General features: G+C 37.6%; 1 protein-coding gene across 1 annotated transcript in view; it reads right to left on the bottom strand.

Annotated features, from left to right (window-relative positions):
- LOC126094444 (fibrillin-2-like) overlaps nucleotides 1–12,156 on the bottom strand; it is a 354,361-nt gene that overhangs the window by 209,002 nt on the left and 133,203 nt on the right. The window contains exons 17-21 of the mRNA XM_049908817.1: nucleotides 6,607–6,800; nucleotides 3,578–3,712; nucleotides 1,250–1,427; nucleotides 1,040–1,153; nucleotides 811–945 (exon numbers count right to left, since the gene is read on the bottom strand). Coding sequence (XP_049764774.1) covers nucleotides 811–945; nucleotides 1,040–1,153; nucleotides 1,250–1,427; nucleotides 3,578–3,712; nucleotides 6,607–6,800 — 756 coding nt within the window. The remainder of the gene's footprint in view (nucleotides 1–810; nucleotides 946–1,039; nucleotides 1,154–1,249; nucleotides 1,428–3,577; nucleotides 3,713–6,606; nucleotides 6,801–12,156) is intronic.

Genomic DNA, 12,156 nt, shown 5'->3' on the forward strand with positions numbered 1-12,156 from the left:
TCTCACTATTAATTGTGGGAAAGTGCAGGAAAAGAATCAGTTACTTAAATGTTATTATTTTACAGGAGTTAGGTTGCATTAAATATTTTTTCTAACTTGTTATTACATGCAATTACTATACAGACTATCACTGAAACAGAATAATCCATTACAGATAACATTATTTTACCTAATGAGAACCAGTGGCAACAATCTGAGCTGCATCTTTTTACAAACCACGTATATTTCTATTCATACATTTGTGTGTGTGTGTTTTTTTTATTCACTTCAAGTGTGTTAGTGTGTATAATGTATCACCATCACAATCTAATTATGAATGCCACATTTCTTCATGGGATGTGGCACCTCCATCAACATACAGATTTCAGCACCACTAACAACTGTGGCCGCACGATGTCATTGCACTCGTGACCAGAGGAAGATTTTGAATGTAAAGGCCAAAATGAAGGTGGACTTGTTAGAGTTTGTGTCTAGTGGCACTAATACCACTTGCTTGTTTCTGACTGATTGGTAATCCAAGAACTATGCTAGATGTCTGGATTATGCTTTGGGTTAATCTCACGAACTTTCCTTGCCGTGCACATTGTGATGAATTCACAGCCCAGTACACATATTTTCATTGACATTTGCTCATAATATTTTTAGATAAATGGTTATGAATAACAGAGTAGCTAAAGACTGATAACAGTGTTCACCAAGATTACAAACAAAACAATTAATTCTAACAATTCTAAAAACTAAAAAAGTTTGTACTTAATGAAGATTACAATATTCTACTTAAAAACTAGAAGAAAAAGCCTAAACACTCACCCACACAAGCATTTCCACCTGATACAAGTTCATAATTTGGTGGACACTGGCAGATATATTTGCCTTGCGTATTTATACATGTACCATACTGACATGCATGAGGGCTTTCACATTCATTTACATCAGTGCAGTTTCCTGGAAGTAATGGTGTACAATACATATGACAAATCTTTGCAAAGTAATAATATGTATTTTTTTTAAAATATTTTTGTGATTAATCTAGTCTTACCTCCTGAATTGTCCAAAGCATAGCCTTCATCACATTCACACCGGAACATTCCAAATATATTCACACAGCGTCCAAAGACACACAGATTGCTGAACATCTGACATTCATTTATATCTGAAACATTACATCACATATCAGTGAAATAACTCTACATATATTTGATGAGGGAGTTTAAAATGTATGGACAGCACAGAAGTCATGAGAACATACCAATACATGACTGTTCTGTTCTTTCATCAGGATGCATGAAACCCATTTCACATTCACAACGGAATGAACCGGGATAATTGAGACAATGCCCATTTTCACAAAGAGATGAATCCTCTGAACATTCATCAACATCTTGGCATGTGTATCCATTACCTCGGAAACCAGCATCACATACACACTGGAAGCAGACAACTATACAGAATTAATCAAAATAATTAACATGAGATGTTATTACATTACACTCATTTTCATTAGATACTACTCAATTTTGTTATGGAAACACAATGGTTTGCATACAGTGTTAGTCCCAGTTTTGATCCCAGTATAAGTGGGAGATATGAACAGTAATAGAGAAGGGGAAGTCCGTATGCTCATCAGTCCAATCTTGTTTGAAATTATATATGCACAGAAGTCCTAATTCACTTTATTTCTGAGTTACTTGTTGTACAAAAAAGGAAAGAAGGAAAATTATGCTTTCATTTTCCCATGAAAAAGTAGTCATTAGAGACAAAGAACAAGCAGAGACTGAACAAGGATGCAGTAGGAAATTGACTGCATCCTTTTCAAATGAACCACTCTGGCATTCACTTTTACTGATTTATAGAAATCATGCAAAGCCTAATTTGAGCACCAGTGCCTTGACCACTGTGCTGTGTTCCTCAGTATACATGAGGGTTATTTTAAAAGTAAGCTAACTTTCTTGAACAAACCTTATTCCACAGACAGTGAAACTGATACCATAGTATGGCTCTAGATGTACTTTCATTCATGGTGCATGTGGTTTCAGGGATCCATACAGTTCACAGGCCCACATATTGAGGACACCTGGGTCGGCCCACTGTCACACTCTGGTGAGCCGCCAAGGAAACAGTACTATTTATGAGATCGCAAACGAGTGCTTGGCCTATTCTGTAACCTATATTACTGCTTTCCAGTCAATGAGTTGTATGCTGTGCACAACATATACTTCATTGTATCTTACATGTTGCTCTATAATGTACTATGTTCCGTAAATCGTGTTTGTTCTTGCTACAGCAGCTCTGGAACTCATAGCTTTTCCAAGTGCTCCCCACTGGTTTAAATTATGAATCAAGTGCTTCAAAACCAATTGTTTAGTTAGTTACAAGTTTCAATATCACACTCATGATAAATGTTCTGACACAGAATAAGTAATGCGAATTAAAATAGCCATGTCTAACAATTCTACAATATAACACAGCTGTACAACTCGAAAGAGAGCCAACAGTGTACCACTCAGTGAACCTGACATTTATTTCTTGACCAACTTAGTATGAGTCAACAATGCTTGGGATAGACTCTGATTACTTATCAAGAGTCAGAACTGGAGCACAGCTGAGGCAACAATAACTAATAGTAATAAGATATGGTTTAGCAACTGTACCTATTAAAAAGCGTCTGCATTGTAAGAAAGAAAAAGCAAAAATGAGGAAGAAGAAAAAGTGATGGAGGAGAGAAAAAGTTTTTCCAGTTAAAAAAAGAGAATCACATAACAGGATATTTTTTCCTTTTTGCCTTTTCCCATTTCTCTATGAGGTTAGTATTGTTATACATCAGTTTTTACAGCGCTAGTGGAATATGGTAGCTCGATGCCATTCCTGACAACACAGCTCCCCCTGGAAAGGAGTCTGCATTCTCCATCTGTCTGCATCTAGTGTAAATCTCATTTTTAAGTATGACAATGTGTTCTAAGTGTATACCTGATGGGTATTAGCTCAACATTTACCCACGTTGGATGAGGGAAACCATACACGCACTGACCAGCTCACCAGCCCTCATCATTAACCCATGAGGCAGATTGGATCTGGGTCTGGATCACCTATCTGTGTTCTGGAAGTGGGCACATTAGCACTGTCAGCTATCTGGGTAGGTCCATCATGTTATAGGATAGGCCTAAAATATGATATGAAGAACATATCAAATATGCCAGAGACTTAGTCTTAATTTTTCTGCTCACCTCTAAACTGATCTACATTTCTATTTGAGAGTACATCAAAACACAGAGAAATGTCACTTACAGATGTTAGAAATTAATTTGAAATGAGTCAACAACTGGGATCAAAGATGCCTATCAAGAAATGCTGATACAATTAATTTTTGTTTGTGTGCATAACCAGTTTCAATTTAAGTCGTTTCTTTATGTAATAATATAAAAACTCTTTCAGCACCAAAGATAAATGTATAAGGCCACCCCAAAATACAAAAAAAAGTAATTTATGGTAAATATTTGTGAATTAGTTTTGTTTTATCACACAAGCAGTAAATTTCCATGGTAAATAGAATAGTCAGTATTTATTTGGGAGTACATACCTTAAATGAACCCTCTGTGTTGATACACTGTGCATTTTGGTCACACCCGCCATTGTTTACAAGACATTCATTCACATCTCTGCATGTAAAACCATTTCCAGTAAATCCTTTCTGGCATTCACAGATGTATGAGCCCTTAATTTGAAAAGAATAGAAAACAGTCACTAATTAATACAGTATATAATGCCTTAGTACATAGTGCATTTTTTAAGTGACTTGAAATATTTTAATTTAAACTGTGTGCTGTGCTGGTAGATTAGAGTAAGAGATGTAGGAGAGTTTACGGGCTGGTCCAATAACACCAGTTTTATTGTACTATTAAATAAATAAATTCAAAACTCTTATCCACTATGTCATCTGTGAGTCAGTTTTAAGAGAGGTATCCTCCACTGGATTCAAGTCCCATTTTGGTACGCAGTAATCTGCAGGGAAGTTTGTTGCAGTATATACTGTGCTACAGAGTGAATTTTCACTCTAGAAAGTGAAAATATCATTCTAGAAACTGAATTAATCCTCTATAAGCCTTCGACAAAGAAAGAAATGACACTTCAGTCTGAATTACACAAGAGAGTTGCAAAAAATGTTAGGAGAAATTATTGACTGTAAATAAAAGATTGAGGCATATGTTTGTAGTGTTTTTGCTTTGCATGTCAGTATTCGAGTTGCTATGGATTTATCTAATTGTCATTTTTTTTATCTATAGTTCACTGTTGCTATTTGAGATTACATATTGTGATTTGGAGATAGTGAGTAGAGTTGTGGATATTAGAAAATGGAGTTCTCATTGTAAGAAAATGGTTTTCTCATTTTAAGGAGGATAGTTTTGACATTTGTGACTATCCTCATTCAGAAAGACAGAAGCAACAAATAAAAATTTGTCCCAACGCTGGGATTTGACCACAGGTCTCCTGCTCACTAGGCAGACATGCTAACTGCTATGCCACAATGGCTTTGCACAACTCTATGGACTACTCTAGCACACATCCTTCCGCATTCCAAATTCCCATTCATGCCTAAGTTCACTTGGGGTACCACCTAAACTCAAACAGTATTGAAGATTGTCTTCAACCATATTACAATAGCAGCTCAGCACTGAATGAAAAGAGCTCCTGCCTGAAACCCAGGTGTAGACAGTTTAACCAAATGAAACTTTATTTTTGCAGAGACCTTTTCAAGTCTCAAACATCTGTGATGTATATATGCAGACTGAAGTGGCAAATGAGAATTTGTCCCAAGACTAGGATTCAAACCAGGGTCTCCTGTTCATTAGGCGGATGTGCTAAGCAGTACACGATCTTGGCACAGTGGCTTTGCATAACTGCAATGGTGAGGTGCTGTCCCAGTACAGTTGGTGAACCTCTGCAGAGCTATTGGAGTTTAGGGAAGATACCGAGTGGGCTGAGGCATGAATGGGAATTCAGACTGAGGGAGGCATGCCAGGGTAGACAGTGCAGTTGTGCAAAGCCACTTTGTCAGGGTGGTACAGTGGTTAGCATTTCTACCTTTGTAGGGATGCAATCTCTATTGAAGTAAAGTCTCTCTCAACCTAGTTACACAATAGTATATGGGATAATCAAATGGAAGTGTTTTACTAAAGACAGTACTTAAGGCAGCCAATAAGTGGTGAAACACAAATTACTGTTGAAAATGCAGTTATACAGCAAGGAGACACACTACTGTCACGAGCCACCTGCACATATTCACAATTTGAAGAAAAAGATAGTAAGTTGAGCTTAATATGAAAAATAATAATTTAATTGGTCAACATGTTTTACCGAGAAAATGTGTTGCGAGAGATCACAATTGTGATCCACAGAAATCGTGAAACTAAACTGCAGTGAAAGTGAGGTTAGGAGTAAATGCATTATGAGCGATCAGAAATACAATTAAAGCAGAACAGACTGACACTGTTTTTTATGACTGCCATGCTTACTGGTGTATGAGGAACTTTTTGGCACACATATTGTAACTGCTGAATAGCATATGACATGTATGATGATCCATGACCCATGTGCACCACAGGCTTGAGCACAGACTGAAGGATAGTCCTATGTGATAATTTGATGGATGTAAAACATACTTACATGCACACTATTATCAATGGTCACTGGCAAAATTGAAATTAACTAGACACAACAGTTTAGTCTGACCTAATTTGCCTGGATTAGCCCAGTGATGACAAGTGAATTGGTACACTTTTTTGTTTCAAGTCATTATTGGGGAAACAAATGCTGCCACTACTTTGAAATCAACAGTAAATGACAATTCCAATGATACAAACATAGGAGTTTCTGTAATGAAAAAATCCTATGGAGAACAAGGGGTAGTTACACCAATATTAATTTTCAACGGGAAATGCCCAGGATTGGCAGTTTTCTTGAACATTAGATGAAAATCAGCATGTAGCACTTGAGTAACCATTCTAGAAAAAGCCTTGCAAAGCACAGCTGAAAAAATGTGATTGTTACTAAACAATGTCGTCATTCACCATTTAGAAAATGAAGTTAATAATTATTGATAACTTATATGTTTCAATAATGGGCCTCGGCATCTCTTTTAACATTTGCCCAACAGCCTTCCCTTTACCTGTGTGATTTGATTTGTTTGGCAGTAAAGGAAACTGTTTTGCAATCTCAGACTGAAGACTGCAAGAACAGTTTTACATGACTGTTCCATATTTACCTGATGGCTCCAAATATATGTACTTATACCAAACTGAGATAATGGAAAGTTCTGGTAGAATGTCAATAATTTAGGTACAAAGGTAATAACTCACAGATCAGTGCAGGCATTAAGTCATTGACAGGCATGTAAAAAAGACTAAAACCGTTTTTAGCAAAGTTTTCAGTTTTGTTCCTGTGTCTGTTAATGATTCAATGCCTCTACTATTTAGTTGATTATTGTCTGTAGTCCTAAATTATTAGCCTAACTGAATTAGTTAGAAGAAATGTACATTTTGAATTAATGTTTAACACTTCTACCAAGCTACAGAGCAACACGTAACTTCTAAAGCAGTTCTACAGTCTAACCTGTGTATTGGTGCAGTCGGCATTGATGTCACAGGTATATGATCCAAGTTCACACTCATCATCATCAGTGCAGCCTGGCCCTGCATTTGGCTTCACAGAATAGCCCTCCTCACACCGACACGCAAATGATCCCAGTGTATTTTCGCACTTGCCGTTTTCACATACATCACGATCTTCTTGACATTCATCCACATCTGCAGGCAATTTTGTACAAGAATCACATCATTACTTTTATTTGTATAATTATGGGGATGTAAATGTGTTTTTATTAATCGAGCTAAAAAAGGGGCACAGAGAAAGAATGGAAGAGCACTGTATGAAGGAGAATAGAATTCTCCTCACAGGGCAGACAGCAGAGTGCTCACAGGCAATGGTGGATACATAGAAAATGAAATACTAAGGGCTCACTAAAACTAGTAGTTACATGTTAGCATCTTTATTATATTAGTGGCAGATTAATAATGAGACCTGGATCTCACAAACTCAGTTCTAATCTTGGTATTACAACAAACTCAGTTCTAATCTTGGTAGTTACATCTGCATCTCCTCAAGAAAATTTATACATAAAGCAACCAATACGCTATTACTGACTCCTAAATAAGAAATCACCATATGTGATAAACTATGAGGTGAATCATTCATCTAAAGTGATACATCCCAGCCTTTGTATTGTGGGAAGCCTAAACCAACATGCAATGGTAGGCCAGATTGTTTTGTAAACCCAAAGACAAAATTCTAAACAAAAAGTAGTAAAGGCTTTGAATATCAGCTGGCAAACTGAAACAATAAACACACATGCTAAATTCACTCCAAATTAAACTACTGGAATTACAAGAAATCAAGACTCAGTAATGAATAAGCGTTACACTCAGAAATTTACAGACTCACTGTGTGGAAACCATAATAAAAAAAAAAAAAAAACTATGAAAACTACAAAACACCTAAGAACTGCAACAGTAACTAACACATCAGTGTTATACTCAGTACTAAATGTTTCATCACATTCAGTACCTTTTGCCCATTTCAAAAATAAGATTTGCACATTAATTATTGTACATGGAGTATTAATCACAATAGCAATAAAAATACAACAGTTCTGGAAAAACTGGGAGCCAGTTAGACAAAGTACCGGAGGGAAGTCTATGAATTGAATGTTCAAAATTGTAAAGAATAGATAGTCAGAAGGAGTGCTGTCAATTACCATGAACATGTAAGAACCAATTAATTGTGGTCCTTGGAACTTCTTAATAAGCTTTTTATTTCTGTTGTCAGTCTTCTGACTGGTTTGCTGCCAGTCTCTCCATCACAGTGCAGCAGTTACACCAAAAGTCTTCCATTACTTGTTGGACACATTCGAATTTCTATCCAATATGATTTCTACCCTCTGCCACTCCCTCTGGTAGCACTGTGTCTTTTCTTCCAGTAATTTTCAAATATACCTTTCCTCACTGAATCTGCAGGAAACCACCTCATTTCTTACCTTATCAGTCCACTTAATTTTCAACATTTTTCAACAATGCCACATCTCAAATGCTTCAATCCTCTTTTTTTTTCTTGTTTTTCCACAGTCAGTGATTCAGTTCCATACACTGCAGCACTCCAAATAGACATTCACAAAAAATTATTCCTCAAATTAAGGCCTATGTTTGATGTCAGTACACTTCTTTTAGTGAGGAGTTCCCTCTTTGTCTGTGCAAGTCTGCTTCTTATATACTTGATTGATCTGTTATCCATTATTTCATTATCAATGTGACAGAGTTACTTCACTTCATCTACTTTGTGTCATCAAGTTTGACATTAAGTTTTTTGTTAATCTCATTCCAGCATCTCCTGAATACTTTTGTCTTTTTTTGGTTTACCACAAACTGTTTTATATTCTGGGCAACTACAGCTGTTGAAAGGCATGATGATGGGGAATAACTCCGCTTACAGCTGGTTTTGGTTTACTCTCAATCTATGTTCTGTGTTCATCAGACTGTTCTTCTGTTCAACATGTCCAGTAATTGTTCCTCACTTTCACTGAGGACAGCAGTGTCATCAGCGAATATAAATTATCATTTATATTCATTCACACTGACTTTAAATGCCTGTTCTGAACTTTTCTTTCTATGTCTGTCATAGCTTCTTCGATGTACAGGTCTTACACCCTTTTAAATCTGACCACTTTTCTCTTGATGTTCCAGTCTTATTGTTCCCTCTCGATTCTTTTGCACACCTTGTATTCTCCATCTTCACCTACAGTTTATACCTACTTTTCTGAGAATTTCAAACATCTTACACTGTTTTACCCTCTTGGAGGCTTTTTCTAAGGTAATAAATCCTATGAAAGTGGGTTGCTTCAATTATCAAATCCAATATCAGAACTGCCTCTCTGGTGCTTTTACCTTTCCTAAGTCGAACATATCATCATTCAGCAATTCCTCAATTTTCTTTTCCATTCTTCTGTATATTATACAGAATCATATCTTTGAACTTAGCAACTTGGATGCACAAGTTGTTCAACTAATTGTATGATATTCTTGCATTTATGTGCCATTGCTGTCTGTGGGATTGTGTGACTCATATTCTCCCAAAATTCTGATGGTATATTTCCAGTCTCACAGATCTTCCACACAAACTCGAGGAGTCATTGATTGCAACTTTGTACAATGACTTAATGAATTCCACAGGAATGTTATCCATTGCTTCTGATTTGTTAAATTAGAAGTATTATAAAGCTTTGTAACTGACTTTAATCCTGGATCTCCTATGTCTTAAAAATCAAAACCCAATTCATCTTCTATCACGTGAGTGGACAGTTCTTTACCCCTTGTGGGGGCTCTTTATGTACTCTTTCAACCTATCCGATCTCTCCTCTGCATTTAACAGTACAATTACTTTTGAACTCTTAATGTTGACGCCTTTGCTTTTAATTTGACCAAAAGTAGTTTTGATTTTTTTATTATGCTGAAACTGTCTATCTGACAATAATATATTTTTCAATTTCTTCTTATTTTCCCTGCAGCCATTTTGCTTTACCTTCACTGCACTTCCTACTGGTGTCACGCCTAAATGACTTATGCTGCATTCCTTCCTTTTCCTGAACATTTTTTCTATTTTCTTCTTTCATCAGTCAATTGAAGTATTTCTTCTATTGCCCAAGATTTCTATGCAGTCACCTTCCTTGTTCCCATATTTGACTATACAGTTTCTGTCATTGGACTGTTCCCCTTCAACTGAACTGCCTACTGTGCTATACATTATTGCAATATCTATAAGCTCAGACAACTTCAAATGCACATCATCATACCTCAATGCTATAATATCCAATACTTTATACATCCATTCTTCTAAACAATTCTTTTAAACTTCGGCCCATTTTTCATAATGACTAAACTGTATATGCTCCTGGGTACACTTTACAATCGAGCATCTGATTTTGGTATCTTTGTCTCAACATGATGTAACTCAGCTGGTATATATACCCATGTCTCCAGGCCTTAATGAAGTATACTCTCTTCTCTTGTGCTTCCTGGCTGATTTCTTTGCTATTACTAACTGAAATTTATTGTTGAGCTCAAGATGTCTTTTCCCTCTCAATCCTACATCAACCTCATATTCTCCCATAACTCTGCATTCTGTTCTTTCGCCTACTACATCAAAAAAATCTATTCACTAAGCGGTAGCAGGGTAACACATAAAAACAGGTTTCACTTATGCAAGCTTTTGGAACCAGTAGCTCCGTATTCCAGCAGAAGAGTTGAAGGGGAAGGAAGAGGGGTGAAGGAAAAGGACTGGAGAGGTTTAGCAAAAGGTATAGAGTTCAGAAACCTCACCCAGAATACTGGGTCAGAGGAGACTTACCGAATGAGATGGAAAGACTGACTGTTGTGGACTGCACCCAATGTGATTTGAAAACCCTAGAGATTACAGGTGGAAGACAGCGTAATGTGCAAGACAGAGATTACTTGGAAGACATTGAGTACGAGTTAATAAGAATGATAAACTAAGTGCACTGTATGTACCAGAGGTGGGAGGGGACTGGTAAAAAATAGACAGGTCGGGAAATGAAAGATGTAGAAAAACAAAATGGAGTGAAGAAAGGAGTACTTACTGTGAAGAAATGCTGAGACAGAAGAAATTAACATAAATTGTGGCCATGTGGGTTGTGAGAACCAAGGACACGTTTTTGCACTAGTTCCCCCCTGCGGAGTTCTGTGAACCTGGTTTCTGGGGGAGGAATCCAGATGGAGCATGTGGTGAAACAGGCACCGAGGACACAACTGTCAAGTTGTCGAACATTCTCGGCAACAGGACATGGTGTGTTACTGATACACACCCTCTGCTTACGCCCATTCATCTAACTGATAAATTGGTGGTAGTCATACAGTTGTAAAAGACCAAACAGTGTTTACATTACAGCTGGTATATGATGTGTTGTTTCACAGGCAGCCCTCTCTTTCATAGTACATGTTTTGCCAGTTAGAGAGCTGGTATAGGTGGTGCCAAAAGAGTGCATAGGGCAAGTCCTGCAGGGGGGATGCTCACAGGGGTAGGAGCCGTCAGGTACGCTGATGGGTGCAGAATAAGCATAGAGTCTGGCAAGGATATTGCAAAGATTGGGAGGGGGACAAAAATCTATTCTAGGTGTGGTGGGCAAAATTTCGGACATGATGGATCTCATTTCAGGGCATGATTTTAGGATTTTATGGCCTTGTCGAAGTAGCTGATCAATACATTCAAGACCAGGATAATACTAAGTGACAAGAAGTGTGCACCAAAGTTGTTTTTCGGAGGATCAGCAGTACTAGGATTCGACGAGATGGCCCAGGAAATCTGCTTTAGAATTAGGCTAGTGGGATAATTATGTCCAATGATGGCTGAGGTGAGAATGGTGGTGTATTGCTGTAAAGAGTCTTCATCTGAACATATACGTTTGCCTTGAATGCCAGGGCTGCACTGGAGCGAATGTGATGTGCACAGGATAGCAACTGTCAAAGTATAAGTACTGTTGTTTGTTAATGGGTTTAAAGTGGAAAGACGTGTGTAGCTGGCTTTTGACGAGGATGACATAAACATCAAGGAAAACGGCACAGGATTCAGAATAGGACCATGTGAAATTTAATTGGTAGAAGATATTTAGAGAGTCCATGAGTTTTAACAGGTCAACCTCAACGTGAGTCCATACGGCAAAGATGTCTAAATGAAACTAGGGGCTGAAAGCTTATGGATCCCAGGAAAGCCCCTTGAAACAACCCATGAAGAGATTGGTGTAGGCAGGAGCCATCCTCGTTCGCATGGCTCTATGCCTGGTCTATTTGTATGTCTGCCCATCAAATTTAAGTACTTATTGGTAAGTATAAAATTGGTTAAGATGAGCGGGAAGGATGTCATAGGTCTGGAATCAGGTGGGCATTGACTAAAGAACACACGATGCATGTGGGGGATGTTGGTATAGAGGGAGAACTCATTAATGGTGACAAGCAAGGTGTGTAGTGGGAGTGGGATGGGCACGGGTTTCAGACAATCTAGGAATTGGTTGGTGTCTCTAATACAGGCAGGAAGTCTTTG

Source organism: Schistocerca cancellata, chromosome 8, assembly GCF_023864275.1.
Source record: "Schistocerca cancellata isolate TAMUIC-IGC-003103 chromosome 8, iqSchCanc2.1, whole genome shotgun sequence".
NCBI classification, from domain to species: Eukaryota; Metazoa; Arthropoda; class Insecta; order Orthoptera; family Acrididae; genus Schistocerca; species Schistocerca cancellata.